This window comes from Haplochromis burtoni, unplaced genomic scaffold, assembly GCF_018398535.1.
Source record: "Haplochromis burtoni strain Fernald_Lab_line unplaced genomic scaffold, NCSU_Asbu1 Contig_42, whole genome shotgun sequence".
Taxonomy (NCBI): Eukaryota; Metazoa; Chordata; class Actinopteri; order Cichliformes; family Cichlidae; genus Haplochromis; species Haplochromis burtoni.
The window spans coordinates 1,899,029-1,919,455 of NW_024582403.1; the positions used below are offsets into that span (position 1 = coordinate 1,899,029).

At 38.5% G+C, this 20,427-nt stretch overlaps 3 protein-coding genes and 1 non-coding gene across 5 annotated transcripts; all 4 read right to left on the bottom strand.

The window, feature by feature from the left end:
- Positions 1-888: 888 nt before the first annotated feature.
- Positions 889-1,007, bottom strand: LOC121814389. Its single transcript, XR_006054307.1, has one exon. It is a non-coding gene; the product is annotated as a 5S ribosomal RNA (ribosomal RNA).
- Positions 1,008-3,602: 2,595 nt separating this feature from the next.
- On the bottom strand, positions 3,603-6,073 carry LOC102291611 (granzyme-like protein 2). The gene is made up of 5 exons (XM_005920747.3): positions 5,937-6,073; positions 5,711-5,858; positions 5,492-5,621; positions 5,099-5,344; positions 3,603-4,999 (listed from the first exon to the last, which is right to left on the bottom strand). Exons 1-5 carry the CDS (start codon positions 6,022-6,024, stop codon positions 4,841-4,843), a joined length of 771 nt encoding a protein of 256 aa, XP_005920809.1. The 5' UTR covers positions 6,025-6,073; the 3' UTR covers positions 3,603-4,840.
- Positions 6,074-10,735: 4,662 nt separating this feature from the next.
- Positions 10,736-13,320, bottom strand: LOC102291304 (duodenase-1-like). The gene is made up of 5 exons (XM_005920746.3): positions 13,038-13,320; positions 12,819-12,966; positions 12,610-12,739; positions 11,631-11,894; positions 10,736-11,542 (listed from the first exon to the last, which is right to left on the bottom strand). The coding sequence occupies exons 1-5, from the start codon at positions 13,219-13,221 to the stop codon at positions 11,378-11,380; spliced, it is 891 nt and encodes a 296-aa protein (XP_005920808.3). The 5' UTR covers positions 13,222-13,320; the 3' UTR covers positions 10,736-11,377.
- Positions 13,321-14,086: 766 nt separating this feature from the next.
- Positions 14,087-17,199, bottom strand: LOC102290073 (mast cell protease 2). 2 transcript variants are annotated; one of them, XM_005920742.2, is made up of 5 exons: positions 17,079-17,183; positions 16,855-17,002; positions 16,654-16,780; positions 16,279-16,542; positions 14,087-16,187 (listed from the first exon to the last, which is right to left on the bottom strand). In XM_005920742.2, exons 1-5 carry the CDS (start codon positions 17,134-17,136, stop codon positions 16,023-16,025), a joined length of 762 nt encoding a protein of 253 aa, XP_005920804.1. In that variant the 5' UTR covers positions 17,137-17,183; the 3' UTR covers positions 14,087-16,022. The 2 variants fall into 2 exon arrangements, with proteins under 2 accessions (XP_005920804.1, XP_042076017.1); XM_042220083.1 differs by having other exon boundaries at positions 16,103-16,187; positions 16,279-16,310; positions 17,079-17,199.
- Between the last annotated feature and the right edge of the window lie 3,228 nt (positions 17,200-20,427).

A 20,427-nucleotide genomic window follows, 5' to 3' on the forward strand; every position in this document is an offset into this window, starting at 1 on the left:
TGAATCTGTGGAAGCTCCGCGATAGCCACCACACGAAGTAACGAGTAACGAGCCTATCTAAATCCCAGTAACGACTAACGCGTTCCTGATTTTGGCATAATAACTATTTACCGTGCTCGTTACCACAATAATAACGTAGTTACTGTAACGCGTTACTTAATAACGCGTTAGTCCCAACACTGCTGGATCCCCCCTTTAATGAGCATAATATCAGTGAACACTAAATGCAAATAATCAAAATGCTCATTAAAGAAGCAGTGCTCTGTAGTTATCTAATGCAAGTGCTCTCTGTTTCAGGAAATAACCGCCATCCTTAATCAACACAGGATTTTTTGAACTGTCAGGTTTGCAGACAACATGGCACATATGAGGAATGGGAATTCTTCATGTGTGCAGGAAATTTAGGGAACACTTATAGTTGATGTCTTAATTATGCAAATAGCTACTATGAAGTTGATGCTTCCTGTTCTGTCAGAAAGAAAACAACTATTTGTATCAAGTTACATCACATTGTCTGAAATAAAATCATTATAATAAAGTTAAATACGTATATTTTTAGATAAAATCTTTAAGTATAATATATAAGATAATATTTCGAAGTCACAAAGGTAAAACTCTTTAAAATGTCATACCAAATGTAGGTCAAATGAATAAACTATAGATCTAAAAAGGAAAAACACATTTGTTCAGTGTTCTCTAGGAAATAATGAGGATCCTTTTTGTCGCTGGATTTTCACAACCAGAGAACCGGCCTGAAGAAACCTGTTACGAAGCTTTTAAAAGTCAGCATTTTCCAATTTTTAGAAATGTTATCGGTGAGTAATTACTGAAGCGGTCTCCACTGATTGAGCAGCAGCGGCCTCTGCCGTTTGTGTGTAGAAGCGAAAAAGCTTACAGCACCTGGTATTCCCAGGCGGTCTCCCATCCAAGTACTGAGCAGGCCCGACCCTGCTTAGCTTCCGAGATCAGACGAGATCGGGCGTGTTCAGGGTGGTATGGCCGTAAGCGATGGCGAAGCTATAATAAAGACCTTTAATAGGTAGCAAATAGATGTTATTGTGATACATTTCATATGTTACAGCGAAAAGATGCAAACCTTCGTTATTAACTGTAGCTTCAACATTGATCGGGGTGTTTTTTTTGCTCAAAATTCTATTGCAGCTATAAATTCGTATCTGCATGAGGTGTGCATTGGTCCAACTGTTTCCAGTTAATTTTTTGTAAATATTTGTATTTATTTGCATTGTGCAATTATAACAAATGTACAATCGTGCATTTGTTATAATTGTACATTTGTAAATATATTCAGATACATTCTTACAATTAAATTTTGATTTTAACAAGAAAATGTTTTAGACAAAAAGTGTTCCTAATAAATAAAGAGTAACACATTTATCTAGCGTTCCTTATTTTTAATGAAAACGTTTGGAAAAAAAGTAGGCTTTAATCAAATAATGCACCAAGCCAATAACAAGACAGTTCTCAACTTGATTCTCTCTCTGACTATATCTAGCCAGTACCTCTTAAGCTCACGCACTCCTTCCCCACCAGAGAAATGAGATTCCCTGTCCCAATTGCCAGTCTTGGTAGCTGGGGATCAGTCCACCAGGGTCTCTGCTCATGGCCGCTGCCCGGCACCTGATCTCTACGGAGCCTCCTGTGGGTGGTGGGCCTGCAGGAGAATGGGCCCATGTCCCTTTTTCGGGGTGTGCCGGCTAGATATAGTCGGGCTCACCTCAAACCACGGCTTGGGCTCTCTAGCCAGTCTCCTGGATAGAGGGTGGACTCTGTCTCAGTCTGGATTTGCCCCTGGTGAAAGGCAGCGGGCTGGGGTGGGTATCCTATTATCCCCTCGGCTTGCTGCCTTTACGAGAGGGTTTGTTCCCTGGGCCTTCAGGTTGGGGAACAGGCCCTGACTGTCATCTGCGCTTGTGCACTGAATGGAGGTCCAGAGTACCCAGCCTTCTTGGAGTCCCTGTGTGGCGTGCTGGAGGGTGATCTGCCTGGGAACTCTGTTGTCCTGCTGGCAGACATCAATGCTCATGTGGGCAATGACAGTGAGACCTGGAGGGGTGTGATCGGCAGGAATGGCCTCCCGGATCTGATCCGAGCGGTGTTTTGTTTTTAGACTTCTGTGCAAGCCACAGTCTAGCCATATGGAAAAGCAAGTTCGAACATAAGAGTGTAAGCGCACGCATCACCAGGATGCTCTAGGCCGCACGTTGATGATCGATTTTATAATCGTATCACCAGACCTGCGGCCATATTTTCTGGACACTTGGGTAAAGAGAGGGGATGAGCTGTCAACTGATCAGCACCTGGTGGTGAGTTGGATCGGCTGTCAGGTGAGGACGCTGGACAGACCTGGCGCGCTTAAATATATAGTGAGGGTACGCTGGGAACGCCTGACAGAGGCCCCAGTCTACAAGATCTTCAACGCACAATTCCGGCAGAGCTTCAACAGCATTCCGAGGGAAACTGGGGACACCTCCTGTGGGAGGTGCTCCGGGAGTATGGGGTGTTTGGCCCGTTGCTACAGGCCATTTAATCAGTCCATTTGAGGATTCAGGGGTGACCCTGAATCCTCCCTTAGCTATGCTGCAATAGGTGTAGGCTGCTGGGGAATTCCCATGATGCATGAGTATTTCTTCTTCAGTCACCTTTCTCACTCACTATGTATTAATAGACCTCTCTGCATTGAATCACACTTGTTATCAATCTGTGTCCCTCTTCCACAGCATGTCTTTCATCCTGTCTTCCTCCCCCTCACCCCAAGGTCACGGCAGATGGCTGGCCCTCATGCATTATTGTAGGGTCTACCTTACAATATAAAGCGCCTTGAGGCAACTGTTGTTGTTGTTTGGTGCTGCTTAAATGAAATTGAATTGAAATCGAATCAGCAGCTCACAGTCCCACACCAGGTAGCAAAGACATAGTTCTTACATGGCTTCATCAATTCTGTGAACTGCATACTTATAAAAAGAGTTTTCACTTTGGAAAGTGGGATGGTTTTCTGGAAATTGTATGAAAAGATTTGCAATTTCAATATAATAAGACAGACACTAGCCAGAAGCCATTTTGAGAATGCAGTGGGGAGAGGTGAAAGTGATTTTAATCTTCCTTGTATAGATGTATTGGAAATGCAAACATTTGATTGGAAAGGTATTATTTTAGACTCAGAAGAAAGATTCATACAGCAAGTCAGTGAAAAGTAATTTTTGGAGAGCCATAGGTTTACACAAATGGGAAGAAATCTTTAGTTTTGTTTTTTTTACCTGATAAATATCTTGACATGTTGACTGCAATCAGATGACACATGAGTGTGCAAATGACTGAGGTCTGGATGCAAAGCTATGAGGTTTGAATTCAGAGAGAGGATGACTGTGAGCATAGATGGTCTCTGTGTTATATAGATACAGTCTGTGTTGTTTAGGCCTCATTACTATGCACATTTTCACTAGATATTAGAACAACATTAAGAAAAAATGCCTTTGATTATTTTGAGAATAAAGTCAGAATTTTGAGATTAGAGTCAAAAATGTATTTCGAAAAAAAAAAAAAGGTTGAAATGTGAGGATTACCCTTGTTGTCCAAAGACATACTGCTACGGCTGCTATACCCTCTATAAAATGCCTTGTTTAGGCGAGTTATTGAAACAAATTGATCAGCCGTTTTGTCATCCAGCATACATCCCCTTGCATTTATCGATGTAACTATCGATAACCTTTCTGTCTGTCCATTACAAGCCATTTTCTTGTGTGCAAATTCATTCTTCAACAATTGTGTGTTTTTCCATCCAGATGCAGTTTTCTGCACCATCTTATCAATGTTCTTATACTGATCACCACATTGTGTTTACATGCTAATAGAGAAATCATTTCCTTCCTGTTACCAAAACCGATTCTGAAGTACAATTTCACTCAGAGGATATAGCAACCATGGCAGTTTGTAATCTGTAGTCTCCACATTTAAACTTTTTTCTTGAAATACTATTTCAACTTTTTTCTCAATTATTTTTTCTTATTGTGGCTCTAATACTCGTTTGTACACCTTCAGGGAATTATTCAGATGTAGGAGGAGCACTGGAATTAACAGGAGTACTTGAGTGCTTCCCAATTGATAGTGAAAAAAATTAAATCAGGTGTCATTTCCCCTTTTTGTGTTTCACAACTTGTGATTACACTTTTGTTTATTTATTACTCTTTTAATTATTTCTTGGCTTTTTTTCTTTTACTTTATGATTTATGATCTATTAGCTGCGTCAAGCTCAATGTTCCTCTTTGTGGAAATGTTTTACCCAAACGCTGATAGCTCAATTTCCATATTTTTCCCATAAACCCCATTCGTAAACATGCAAGCTTCCTGTTCACTGGGGGTTTCTTTACCAGATGTGTTAGCCATGCTCATAATTGTCTAATTTTATCTAGCATGCTCAAGTCTCCTATAGACCCTGAATACAAACAGGCTTGGGATTCTATTTTTGACACCAAGCTTGTTGTGGAAATCTGAAATAAAATAAGGTGCACACAACCATGCTGTTTTCATTTGCTTATTTAACTTTGGGGGTCAAACAACAGTACAGACAGCACGTCAGCAGAATTACAAGCACAGAAACATATAAAGTTACAAGTTATCTACAGCCCATGGTCATAAAATACATTTAGAACATTGTAATAAAAGATAACTTGAACATCAACACTTGCTGTAATTGAAAGAATCCATGGTGACAGAATAAAGTGATAAGGAGCTTTAAATTCAATTAGGTCAGTTTGACAGAGCGAAGTAGCAGAATCTTTTTAATTTTCACTTTTGGTTACATCGACAGAGCAATCAGGAATGCTTAAATTACACCTCTGAGAATCTTGTCGATCCATTGACGGTATTTTGAGATGTCCGTATAGACATTGGGTACATCTGGGTATTTGCAGTTTAAATATTTGTTGAAAGAAACAACACCAACTGCGAACCCGTTGCAGACCAGAGGACCACCGGAATCTCCCTGTGAGGAGGACATATTTTAATTTTGTCAGTTTATATTAAGTGTTTTATATATTTTGCAAAACCTAATTAGTATATATTGAAAGGACAGAAAACATACCTGACAGAATCCTTTATTTGTTCGATAGCCACCTGCACAGATAACGTTGTCTGGAAGATCAGGCCAGTTTTTCTTACAGATTTGATGTTGAATGACAGAAACATTCACCACTCTCAGCTCATTAGGTAGAGTGTAATTTTCAGTGAAACCCCATCCAGCCACCTGGCACACTTCATTTTCTTGTAGTCTTATTTCAGCATGTGGAAGCTGAATTATCTGTGCTTTGTGTTGAACTTTCCCAGATAACTGAAGACACACAACATGAAGGGAAAATTAGAAATGTCTGTTTTCATCCAGTAACTCTTTTGCTGTGATGTAATTTGAATTATAACGCCACAAATATAGGGTCTTATAATTCATTTGAAACTGTTACAACTATGAATATGTACTTACTTTAAGGAGCATGATGTCATCACCATATTGAACATTTCTATAATTTTCAAACTTGATGGATTTTTTAATCTCTATTTTTTCATGATGGTCGTTGAGATTGTGGCTTCCAAGAACAACGTGTGTAAGGTTCCTGAAGAAGTAATCAATGAGACTTGGTCAGTACATTTTATAAAAGCGTACTGACCACAAAAGACGTTGGATTACTTACAACTTACTTACTCATCGTCACAGTGTGCAGCAGTGACCACAAAGTCTTCAGCGATGAGAAATCCTCCGCATATATGACCATGTTTGTTCTGCACTGAGGCCATATAAAGCATTGAGTTCTTTGCTGCCTTTTCCCCATGTATAATATCACTTCCATGCCCTAAAAAAGTAAAACCAAAATTAAGTTAATGTCCCAACAAATGGTTGGAAATTGATAACAAAGACTTGCAGTTCTTACCGAGGCATGCAAGAAGATGGAACAGTAGAAGTTTTTGCAGACCGTGCATGATGTTAGCCAAACGGTGAACTGTTTCTGGTAGGAGCATCAAGGAGACCTTTTTATAGGGCGTTTTGCCTTGTTGGTAAGTATGATAATAATCACTCTCATTTTGACTTTGAACCACATCCTTTTCACCCACCCAGGCCACCCCCACTTTGAGAAATGTGAGAAATGTTGCGAATGTCTTTTTTGTGTTTTATTATGGATGCGTAAAACCAAGAAAAAAAAAAACCCTTACATCCGATGACCAAATGCTGATCAAACATCTTTTTTAAGGAGCCAAATTTTGCGTGCTTTTTTTCCCAGGCAAGCTTACATGTCAGCTCAGAAAGTGAAAGTGTAACACAATACAGAAACAGTGTAATTATGATACCTTTTTAAAGTCTCACCTTTGCAAAACAATATTTTTTAACTGAGTTTTAACTTTGTGGATACTATACCATCACAAGAGCAACTAAACACCCTGCTGCTGGTGACCTTCTACAGATCCACCATCGAGAGCCTGCTCACCTATGCAGTGACAGTGTGGCATGCCAGCTGCAGACAGGAAGAGACTGCAGAGGGTGGTAAACACAGCGCAAAAAATCATCCTTGTCTGCCATCTATAACTCCCGCTGTCTCAGCAGGGCCAGAAACATCTTGAAGGGCAATACCCACCCCGGCTACCATCTTTTTAACCTACTACCCTCTGGCAGGCGCTTCAGATCCTTACAGGCCAGAACAAACAGACTCAGGGATAGCTTCTTCCCCAAAGATATCACCATACTCAACTAAAACTTGCACAAACGTAATTTGCACTTCAGTATCTGCACTGACTGTATCATCGTTCTCTGGCGGTCTGTTTGTGTTACTTGGTGCTGTGTATTTATATTATATTTATTGTTATATTATTGTATAGATTTTTAGAATGCGCTAAGCACATGTGCACTATGGAGCTGTTTTAAATCTTGTTATAATTTGTATAATGACAATAAGGACTTTCAATTCAATCACAACTGGTATTTATATTGAGGATTTTCCTAAACAAATAACTAAAAAAAACCCACCATTATTCACTGGAATAGATCAAAGCTGCTGAACTACATTTGAATTCTGTGATGAATTGTTTTTCAATCAGGGAAATCACAATTACCAGATTTATGAATTTCATTGTTGTCAGTTACAGCAATAAAACTACTGCATTCACGCTATTAATAAGTAAAACAGGAACTGATACATATAGATAAGAGTCGAGCATTATCGCTCATCTGTTAACATGCTAACTGAACACATCAAGTTTAACTGGCTATAAAATGTTGCTGATAAGTCTGACTTTCAACAAACAACCACATGCACATCAAAGAAATACAGCATAATAAAAAATAATATTAATAATAATACAGATACACACATATATATACAAAGTTTTATACATATTGCATGTGGGTTAAAACTGCAAGACTCTATTGATATTTATTTATTGTTTGCATTATTTTTCATTATTTTATTTTGGCTCATATTCTGTCCAAAGTTTCTGAGACTTTTGACATCTTCTGCACTGCTTTACATCAACAGAACCTGAACTCAAGCCACTGGTTCCCTTTCAGCACAAGTCTGAAGGGCAGCCTGAACCTGCTTTGTGCCACACACACCCCCAGCCTGCACCGTCTGGTCCTGTTGCGTCATAGGTTTCCGTACTGTCTGGTCCTGCTTCGCCCAAGCCAGTGGTCTGGACTCCACTTGAGTCAGTGGTCACTGCACAGTCTGGACTTGCTTCGCTCAAGGGTCTCCGTTGACCTCCCGAGGGGTGCAATCTTTGCGGCCACCATTGGCCTCCAGTCCTGTCGCCCGATGGTTTTTGTCATCATTGTCAGCCTCCAGACCCAGATCTGCTCCGCCTTCATAGCTGGCCTCCTGGTCAGCTTCCAAAATTGCTCTGTCTTCGCCAGTGGCCACACTTTTGGCCTCCTGAACTGTTAGTTCTTTGTTTTGGTCTCTAATGCTCCTGTTTTTCTTTGTGTTCACTCGAAACACAAAAGATGAACCTTTTGCAAAACAGTCTGTTTTGCTGGTAAGTATGATTATTATCTACAATATTTTTATTTCTAACCACATCCTTTGTTCAAGGTAAGTTTGCACACTTGTGTTGCATGATCATAATCATAGTGCCACATCAGTCTGAAGGACAGACATGCTCGTCCATCATTATTTGCTGCTTATCTTTAGTTTAACATTTGAAATTTAAGACACTTTAGGCCTCCCGATTTGTTTCATTCAATATCCTTTTTGGCCTCCTGGTCAACTGTAGGTACAAATCAAGTGACTTTGGATACTTTTAATGAGTGGAAACTCAGATGAAAAGACTTTACTGTGGAAATCAAACTTTGTCAGTATGATTAAGTGGCTATTTTGGTCTATACATCATTGCCAGTGACTTTTGTGACTTTCTTCTTTGCTTTTTTCTCTTATTCTCTGCATCTTTCAATGACGAAGCACAGAAACCAGTTTCCTGCTTCAGTTCTATCATCAGACTCATTGGTTTTCCATTTACACATAAATGGCTAAGATATGACTTAACGGAAGCAATGCACGTCATTGGAGTCAAGTCAACAATAAATTTTGCATCCACCAAGGTCTTCAAGGTTATCTTGGTTATGTAATGGTTGAAAACATTACAAAAGCCTTATAGTATAGTGTGTACTGGCAACATATAGACATATGTGGAAGCAAACTATAATGTGTTTAAAAGTTGTTTATTCCAAGATTTTTGGATTTTCTTTCCTCTGGTTTTTCACATACATTGATTGACCTGTAGTTTAACTATACTCACAAGTAAAGAAGGCAGATGCCAGGCTTGACACAGCTGAATGGCATTATCTTTGAGATCTGCAGCAAACTAGATGAACCGCAGACACTACAGGATCCAGATAAGCTATTGCTTGTAGAACATGTACGTAAACTGTTCTTTGCACACACATTTGCTGATTTCTCATGCATTTAGTCTTTGTACTACTAGTCTGACTATATTATTATTTTGCATTTGTTTTCCTATAAAATCTTTAGCTGTAGTACATGATGCATATAATCTATTGCTGTATACTTCAAATCTCATTAGCCTGTGGACAGAGTGTCTGCCGTTCAGCCATTAGAAGATGCTATTCAACAATTTAGCTCACTGAAATGTCTGATAAAGCTTTCAGCAGAGGTCTGTATTTCTGAATTTAAAAAGTCCATGTCAAATGCTAAGTCATTACCTTACCTCATCCAAATGTCATCCATAATTGTCATTCTTAGATAAGAACTGATTTCACTCTTGTCACCCTTGTCCACATGCTGAATCTCTTAAGGCTGTATCCCTTGTTAAGGAGACTTGTGTAAGGTCATTCAGATTCTCAGCTCACCGTTCTTCTCTTTTCCCAAGTTCTTATTAATTCTCGTACCCAGCTCAAGGACAAGAGGTCAGGAAAAGATGATGGGAAGGATTTCTGGCATGTATCCTATATTAAATGTTTTTGTTCTTTCTTGACTGTTTAAAACGTTTGTCCTACAGCAACCACCATAGATAAAATTATGCACTGGAATTTTGAGAGATTAAGTAAACAGACATCCAGAGGTGAAGTTTTTACACACTGTAACTTTGTCATAAGGATGGACCCACATCCTGAGCATTGGGAAAGGTTTAATACGTTTATTTACAAGCTGTGAATAAAACAGAATGGCACTGTCGGTGATATGGTGAGATTGAGGCTGAGTACATTATCCGGCTGACACGAAGATCTGCCCACATCTAAGTGTGTTCTTCAGTCTTAAAAAATCAGCTTCTGTTCCTTTGATAAGCAGATGAGTTAATCAGCAGATTGATTAAGTAGAGAAACCGATAGCGGAACAGAAGAAGATGTTTTTGACTTTTTTTTTTACACATTGGTGTAAAAAAAGTTGTTTTTAACGAGCCTTCTCTTTTTTACATCACTTCTCAGAAGAGACATTTTCAGGCTAGCTTGGATATCAGATCAGAAAGTGAATGTTCTTAGTTCTTACCTCGCCTTTTACCTTCAAAGAAAATGTTTACTATCACAACTTAATTTTAAATGGACAACTTTTTCAAATGAAGAGCATAAGAAGAAACAACATTATTCATTTGCATAGGCCAAAGCTACCAAAACACATGTGATTAGTGTAATAAAGTGTTTTTGAATCAAAGAAACCACAGTCACCAGATACCGGTCATAATGTCAGCATTCTCACGGAGATGAAAACACTGCATTCACACTGGCTAAAACAACAATGGCTTGCTAATAACTAGTGCAGTTACATTTACTCCATAGCATATAGCAGATAAGAGTCATATTATCTCCCATCTTTCAATCTGATTGAACATGTATAAATTCCTAGAAAATTTTGCTGACTAAAAAAACTTGCTTTAGACAAACAGCCACAAGTACAGCATCAAATGCAGATACATGCATATTCACAAGGTGTTAGACATATTGCATGTTCTGCGTGCAGAACTAAAACATTACTGAGATACCGAATTCATATATGCATGGTTTTAGTATTAGGGCATTTTATATTTTGGCTCATATGTGATCCATGTTTTCTGAGACTTTTTTTTTGGCTATCGTCACGGGTCTTAGGTTGAAGCAATTTTCTTTTTGTATCTATAGCAATGTTTTGCTTTTTAAAGTGGAAAAAACTAAAGCCTTTGGCCTGTTCCTTGGATGTTCCCACAGCAAAGTTCCCCAAAAAAGTTTAGAAAACGACATGAGTAAGAGAAAATACAGTTTCAAGCTTCAGGTTTTATTTTTTTTGCTTTTGGACTCACTGTAATGCCAAAATGCTTAAAGAGATTTAATCATTCCTGACACCAGACAATGTAACAGAACATCTTGACTCAGGATTACATTTCACTTCATGAAATGAATTTAAATGATATTCATATGGAAACATGAACAGTAATCTCACAGACTGGACGTGCTGTTGATTGGTGTCAAGAAGGAAGAGTTGGCTATCATAGTGTGAGAGGGAAGGTACATCCTGGACAGCCTGCAAGTTGTTTGCAGGCGTAACACAAGGAGACAGAAAACCATTCACTGTAAAATCTAAAATCATCAATTAAGCAAACAAGTGCGTCGGTAAACTATGGGAGAAAACCTTGGCCAACAAGGAACTTTAAACCCAGAACCTTCTTTCAGTAAGTAAATGGTTCTCACCACACACACTATTCTGATCTCACACCAAACTCTCCATTTTCTTGTTTCTGACAGAGGTGAAAAGTTAATTGAACGCTGCCCCCTAATGGTGAAAATCTAGCTCTGATTACAGCAAAAACTCTCATTGAGATCTAACAAAATGATCATGACTGGTTGGAGCCCAGGGAAGGAAGGTAGGACACAAGATGCACTGTGGAAGAGAGCCAGAGATTAGTAGCATTTCTTTTTCTTAAGAATGGGTTTGATCCAAGAAAGGAATTTTGATATGTCTGTATAAACGTTGGGGACATTCGGATAGTCACAGATTTTGTAGTTGTTAAAGGAAACGACACCAACTGCCAAATTGTCACACACCAGAGGGCCACCAGAGTCACCCTGTGAGGAGGAAATATTATTATTTGATTTGCCCATCAATCATCAATCTTTTTTTAATATCATAGGTTGTAGATAGAAAAAAAGTTACCTGACAGATTCCTTTGTTTTTAAAGTATCCACCTGCACAAATAACTTTAGCCGGAAGCATATTCTGCCAAACACTCTGACACCTGTCCTTGTTAATGATGGGGACATCCACCACTTGCAGCTCGTCAACACTTTCACCGTTACTTTTTATGGCCCCCCATCCAGCTACACTGCAGGTTTTGTTTTCCTTTAGATTAATTTTTGGATGTGGAAGTTTAATTGGCTTAATAACTTTGTTTCCTTCCAGGCGAGCTTTCCTGGACAGCTAGTGGCAGAAAATAAGGAATGAGATAGAAAAGAGAATACTTAAGGCAAATTTAATAGGGTTTAAATCCAAACCATAACAGAGTGTCCACATGTGTAGCTGGTCAGTTGAATAACCAATATGTACTACAATACATAATCATCACTAACATGTAGTATACCTATTAATGTGCAACACATTGTTAAAGTAAATAAAAACATGTTTGTTTTGTATCACATATATTGCAAAAGGCAAGCAATAAGGAACTTTCTTTCTTTCATGTGCTTTCCCATGAGTAATGCATCCTGGGCTAGTTACTTAAAATAAACTACAGTATTGTGTAAAAGTGTTGAGGCACCACTTATTTCTTTATAGTTTGCTTCCAAGGAGCCAGGCTTCACACATGGCTTGCTGAAATGCATAAAATTCATTTCATATCCAGTTCTTATACCTCACTATTTTCAGAACATTTCAGGTTTTTAGAGTTCTTTTTGAACAGTGACGAGAATAATGCAGTTTGACAGGCATAAAATGGTATTTGTGCACCAACATGGTGACTGTCAAACAGCTACTAGCCAAACACTTGGCTAAAACAAAAACAAAAGACAAAATCCATCTATATAGCATCAACATAACAGATAAATAATATCAGGAAGTCATGTAAGTATATGCAGCAAAAACCTGATACAGGACCTAAGAGATGCATGTCTATGAGATTCAGGAGTTATCTACTTACTTTGAGAAGCATGATATCATTTCCAGATAGAACATCCTTAAAAGAATGTTTGCACATCTTCACATCATATCTCATTGTGTCATCAACCTTTTTGAGATTGTGAGTGCCCAGAACAACACTTGTAGGATTCCTACATTAATGATAATACAGAAATTGAACGTTTATGTTTTGATGAATTTGAGGTTGCATGAAGAGTTTTGATTACTTACTTAGGAGCACAGTGCGCTGCAGTCATTACAAAATATTCACTGACAAGGAAACCTCCACATATATGTCCATTGCTGTCTTGCACTGATGCCATATACATCATCTGCTTTTTCTCAGCCTTTCTGCCTTTTATGATTTGACTCCCCAGTGCTGAAAGCAAATGTGCAAAATTTAAAAGCAACACACTTTTGCACATCTGTAAGAAATGGATAAAAGCTTACCATTATGTCTAAGAAGCGTCAAAGTTTGAAAGAGCAGAAACCCTTGCAGAGCGTGCATGATGCATGGAAGTCGGGTGAAAAATCTTTCAGGGAGATAGTTGACCACTTTATGCTTTACCTTGCACTCTGTCTGTGGTTTGTGGTTTTTGGGGTTGTTTTCACTTCCTGTCTTCTCAACGTTCATTTCATATCTTCACAGAACATTTGAATCACTCTTTATGCTCTTAGAACTGAAAAAGCTTTTTGGATGAGAGGTGAAACGTCTTCAAGAAACTGGAAGTCCAGACGCTTTTCTTTCCGAGCTCCAGCTTAATTAACAGAGTGATGTAGACTAAATGCTATCACGTGTACATGGAGATATATGTATACAAGCTACACACACAGAAGTACTTTGTGCAGGATCCCTGATACATCTAACTCACAAAATATAATTAAAAGCACTGTTTTGTTGGAGCGCACGTGCAGAAGCTCCATGATCATTTCTAACAGACTGAAAAACAGGAATGCAGCAATCAAGATATCCGGAAGAGCAGTACGGTTAGCAAACATGGCAGTTTCTGTAGTTGTGTAATGACCTATTTTCATGGTCCTATTTGTGTTATGCACGTGTATATTGATGTTTGTGCAAAGCAGGCCAAACCAGATCGTCACACAACCACAACATATTTTACTTTCTGTATTATTTTTCTTTTTTGAAATGCTTACCTCATAAGACTTTGTGTTACACTATCTCATACCGTACATTACCAAATCTCCATTTGCACTATTTGCTTATTTGCACTACTCTGCCTGGTTTGCACCCAATGTCATTTACCCTTATATTGTATATTGTATAGCTTTCTTGTTATATGTAAAATTGTATTATATTATTTAATTTTTACTTTAAAATATTTTACTTGCATTTTTAATCACTCTTATATTTAAATGTTCTTTTTCTATTTTATCTAGGGATTGAGAGTAACGAAGTTTCTATTCTCTGTATGTCCTGTACATGTGGCAGAATTGACAATAAAGTTGACTTTGACTTTGACTGTTTTATGCCAGAGAGTAATGGTGCACACACCTTCCAAAATTTAAACTTTTGTCTCATTATTCCACAAAGTATTTGTCCAGTCTTTCAAGTCTTGGGGATCATCAAGATATGTTTTAGCAAATGTCTCTTTGGTCAGCAATGGTTTTCTCCTAAACTGTCCCATGGATGCCATTTTTGCCCAGTTTTTTTTATTGTTTAATCATGAACTGAGCTTGACTGAGACACGTGAAGCCTGAGGTTCTTTAATGTTGTTCTGGGTACTTTTGTGACCTGGATAATTCATGGATGTGCGCTTGGAGTAATTTTGGTCACAGAGTTATCAGTGACTTTGTTTCTCAAGTGTTTCTTTAGATTGCTGTATGAAGTGTTGTTTATTGAGTTCTTTTAGCCTGCTTTGATTTGTCACATGGGTTCTATTGAACTGAGTTCTTGATTTACCCAGTCTGCCAGTAATTGGGCCTGAGTGTGTTTAGTGAAACTAAACTAAAAAATGTGGTTAATCACAGTTAATTTATTTTTAACAAAAGGGGCACTTTCATTTTCACACAGGACCAGGTAGATTTGGATAACAATTCTTCTTTATTTAATAAAATAATCATTTACAAAGAGCATTTTATGTTTACTCTGGTTATTCATTCATTCATTCATTTATCTTCTTCTACTTATCTGGGGCCGGGTTGCGGGGGCAGCGGCCTTAGCAGAGAAGCCCACCTCCTCCAGCTTGTCCAGGGGAACACCAAGGCCTTCCCAGATGTTCTAAGGCCAGCCGAGAGATATAATCTCTGGTCCTGGGTGTCCTGGGCCTTCCCTGGGGCTTACTATCATTGTATATAAATTCACAGAACTGCATTCGGAGTCGGCGTTTGAGTCCTGCCTGCTCTCGGAGTATGACAACCACCCAGTGATCCAAAACTGGACCATCCATATCTATAAACATTCTAAAAGCATGTGGATGTACAAATTACCACAGTACAAAATTAGTTTACAACAATGCTCTATACATTCTTTTAATCAACTTGGTGATGTACAGTTAGAGCACTGTTGTGAACAAATTTTAAAAAACTCATTACTCCTTCAGCAAAATTACATCCTTAAGATGCAGTCAGTACTTTTTCTAAACTATTTTAGTGATATGCATAAGAGATTAAATGACTGCCAGATTTGATTACTATGTGAGCTGTGATGCATTTATTTCTCATATCACCATGACAAGCAGAAATAGTAGTTCCTACCAATCATTTAGACAATCTCAATAATATAGCTAATTTCCACTGTTTTCCTGTCAATCATAAACTTCTAATTTACCACAAATTATTTTAATATCAATATTTTAATATGAGAATTGATTCTAGAACGTATTTTATATAGGAAAAATTGGTATCAATCTGTACACCACTAGATGGCATCAATACTAATAACATTTTGACCTTATCTACCCATCATTGTAGATTACATGAGTGTCTCTTTTACGGTTATTGCTGTTGCTCACTCAGCAGTCATGTACACATTGAATATTCGTTAGTATTTAGTTTGTTTCTCATTAGCTGCCAAATATATTGCAAAAATAATGCTTTCACTATTGATTATTTGACATCTCACTCTCACTCTGTGAAATAGTTCCAGTCAGTGTAGCAGTGTAGATGTACTGTCACTACTGTGGTGACACATACTGGTCTCTAAAAGATGTCACTTTAATCTTATGGAAAAACAGCAACATCTTGAAATGGTAATGGTGATAACCTTAATACTACTATATGTTGCTTATTCTTCATGTGACACCAAATTATTTTCTGGACTCCCTTGTTATTATTTTAATGAAATATTTCCCTTCTGATATTGTTACTAATAAAACCAGACCGTGGACTAGCAGATACAATTTTTATTTCTGTTTTTGGTCACACAAAGAAAATGACAGCAAAATGAAGCAATACAGCAGAAAAACAATTGTAGTTTTACAAATAACTATTTGGGTTTTTCAGAATTGCATTGATCCACAGGAGGTATTTTGAGATGTCTGTATAAACATTGGGTGCTTCAGGGTAGTTACACTTGCCTTTTTTAAAAGAAACAATACCAACAGCTAATCCTGCGCACACTAGAGGACCACCTGAATCACCCTGTGAAAAGGAAGAATTTTAAGGTGTTTATACATTTGACAATGAGAGACCAGTTATTAATTTCAGTGAAAGGAAGAAGAAGAAAACATACCTGGCAGAATCCCTTGTGTGTGGGGTAGCCACCTGCACAGATAACGTTGGCGGGAAGACGTATATTTATGACAGAATATTGCTTCTTACAGACTTTCTTGTTAATGACAGGCACATTCACCACCCTCAGTATATTGGTTAGAGTACCATTTTCCGTTATTCCCCATCCAGCCACTTTGCACACTTCATTTTCATTTAGGTTTATTTTAGCAGTTGGAAGTCGAATTATTTTTACTATGTCGCTTAGCTGAGCTTTTCTAGAAAGCTGAAGAGATACAAAATCAAATCACAAAGTTAACATTCAAAATTCTTATGCTGTAATGTAACGTAGATAATTAGATCACTCAACTATGTCACTTCAAACTGTTGTACTTACTTTAAGCAGCATGATGTCGTCACCCAGTAAAACACTTAGATAGAATCTAGGCTTGAATTTTTTAATGATACTTATTTTTTGGCCTTTGTTGAGATTGTGGTTACCGAGAACAACGTGCGTGGGGTATCTGAAACAAAGATTATTGAGAGGCACTCAATACATTTCCTAAACCTGTTAAATGACACGAAGACTGATACTTACTCATTATCACAGTGTGCAGCAGTGACAACAAAGTCTTCGGTGATCAGAAATCCTCCACATATATGACCACTTTTGTTTTGCACTGAGACCATATACAACATTGACTTCCTTGGGACTTTCTCCCCACCAATGATGTCACTTCCACGTGCTTCAAAGAAAAAAAAAACATGCTAATGCCCATATGAAATGCTTGGAGAATAATGACTAAAAACTGTAATTTATACCAGCTTGTTTGAGACATATCAAAACATTGAGTAGCAGAATTATTTGCAGACCGTGCATGATGCCAGGAAAACGGTTCACTTCATTGTAGGCGTGTCAAGCTGACACATTTATAGTGCTTCTAACCACATCCTTTATTCAAGATAATTCTGAAAAGTTTGTTAATGCAAAGATAACTGATTTGCTATGTGAAACACATCGATTATGCTATGTGTATAAATTTATTTAAGTATCTTATACAAATTAATTAATTCATTTTTATCATTCCTAAATGTAAATTGTTGTGTTGTGTTTTAAATTGAATGGGTAATTGGGTGAAAGAATTTAATTAATATGCCAGGATCATGGCAGGGCTGAAGCCACAAAATAAACTAACAAACATATGAAATAAACATAAAAACTGCAAACCGACCAGGAAGTTTGAACCCAGAACCTGGTTTCAGTAAGGAAACAGCTCTCATTGTGGAGCAAACACTGATAACTAAAGACATATACATTATATTTAACTTTGTTTTAAATTGGGTTTTGGATGTTATAAATAATCAAATGAATTGAAATTGTAAACTGAAAAGAAAAACAATACAGTTTTAATGTAAGAGATGTAAGATGAGTAATTAGATACAGAAAAAGAGTAACAACTAATCAAACACTTTGTGCATCACCTTGCTGTCTGTGGTTTCATCACCACTTTTATCTGTTTCTCTTCTGAAAGTTTGCTTTCAGAGAATATCAAAGCACTTTTTTGTGGGTGTTGTTGTTTGCTTCTAGGGGTGTGAAAACTCACCCCTTGGCTTGACAGCCAAACGTGAAACAATGAAACCAGTTTCCAGTTTCACAGATGTTAAACAGTTTTCAAATGTAACTTAATATTTAAGTGTTTCTTACTTGACCCGCTTAGTCGATTAAAAAGTTAATTGCCACGAACACCCCTAATGTTATATAACAGACCACAGAAAAGAGACAGGTTTTTTTCTACGTGACAGACCTATAATAAATGTTTTTTTTTAAATTATCCTACTTTTTCTAAAAGGGAACATTATTTAAAGAATATGTATTTAATTCTAGGGTATGGTTGCAGCCAGTGTTGGAGTCATTACGTTACTTAATTACTCACTTTGTCATTAAATAAATATTCTACACATCTACAGCGAGCCATGCCTCTGAGTCCACTTCCCTTCACCTGACATGGTCTTCATCAGGGGTTGAGGAACCAGGACACACTGATGAAAAGTCAGCTATTAGAACAAGAAGGCATAAGTAGACAAGGGATGACAATAAGGAACTTTTGGAATACCACTATGCATGTAAGTTTTATGCATTTATCAGAAATGACCGTAGACATTACTGGATTACTCACAAATCATTAAACATTATGTGTTATGTCATTAAACTGTCCACCAGTGAACACTAGTATGGAATCATATGGCTTTTTCAATAGTTTCACCAGTTATGACTTGTGTGACGCTGGGACAGCCAAGTATTTCAAAATGTGTTACACACAGATAAACACAAACTGCACCTAACTCATGTTAGGGCAAATATTAGTGTTTAGTTGTTAGTAATAACAGAATCTTAATATTACTTAAAAGGCACTCCCAGAAAATGGCATGTTATTTGATCTTGCATGATGAATTTACTGTTGTTGTCACAGTGTGCAGAAGCAGATTGGGTGGAGTGGACAATAAAGGACCCAAATGCAGCAAAGCAAAACGTGGAAACAAAATTAATATTAACTGAAAACGAGCCATTGATTAATGGCTGGTTTTGAACATACAAAACAAGGGGCAACGGGAAAATTAAACACTAACCTAAACTGGGTAAACTAAGGTTAAACATACACTGAACAAAAATATAAACGCAACACTTTTGTTTTTGCTCCCATTCCCCATGGGATGGACGTAGAGACCTAAAATTCATTCCAGATACACAATATAACCATCCCTCCCAAACAGTGGTCACAAATCAGTCCAAATGTGTGGTAGTGGGCACATCTGCTATATTGAGATAATCCATCCCACCTCACAGGTGTGCCACATCAGGATGCTGATCTGACATCATGAGTAGTGCACAGGTGTACCTCAGACTGCCCACAACAAAAGGCCACCCTGGAATGTGCAGTTTTGTCTCACAGCAAAATGCCACAGATGCCACAAGCAATGAGGGAGCGTGCAATTGGCATGCTGACAGCAGGAATGTCAACCAGATCTGTCGCCCGTGCATTGAATGTTCATTTCTCAACCATAAGCCGTCTCCACAGGCGTTTCAGAGAATATGGCAGCACATCCAACCGGCCTCACAACCGCAGACCTCGTGTAACCACACCAGCCCAGGACCTCCACATCCAGCAGGTTCACCTCCAAGATCGTCTGAGACCAGCCACCCAGACAGCTGCTGGAACAATTGGTTTGCACAACCAAACAATTTCTGCACAAACTGTCAGAAACCGTCTCAGGGACGCTCAACTGCATGCCCGTCGTCCTCATCGGGGTCTTGACCTGACTCCAGCTCGTCGCCGTAACAGACTTGTGTGGGCAAATGCTCACATTCGATGGCGTCTGGCACGTTGGAGAGGTGTGCGCTTCACGGATGAATCATGGTTCACATTGTTCAGGGCAGATGGCAGCTGAGAATGTCCCAGTTCTTGCATGGCCAGCATGACTCACCGGACATGTCACCCATTGAGCATGTTCGGGATGTGCTTGACCGGCGTATACGACAGCGTGTACCAGTTCCCACGAATATCCAACAACCTCGCACAGCCATTGAAGTGGAGTGGACCAACATTCCACAGGCCACAATTGACAATCTGATAGACTCCATGCGACGATGTGTTGCACTGCATGAGGCAAATGGTGGTCACACCAGATACTGACCGGTTCTGGGTCCCCAGACCCCCAATAGCGCAAAAAAACTGCACATTCCAGGGTGGCCTTTTGTTGTGGGCAGTCTGAGGTACACCTGTGCACTACTCATGATGTCAGATCAGCATCCTGATGTGGCACACCTGTGAGGTGGGATGGATTATCTCAATATAGCAGATGTGCCCACTACCACACATTTGGACTGATTTGTGACCACTGTTTGGGAGGGATGGTTATATTGTGTATCTGGAATGAATTTTAGGTCTCTACGTCCATCCCATGGGGAATGGGAGCAAAAACAAAAGTGTTGCGTTTATATTTTTGTTCAGTGTAGAAAACCCTGAAACCTGAAGACTTGGAAACATGAAAAGAAACCACAGACAACCTGATAAGGAATGAATAAAAACATGCAGACACACAGGAGGTGATCAGGTCAAGTGTAAACACATGGGGAAACAGCTGATTAAAATGAATATAATGATGCCACACT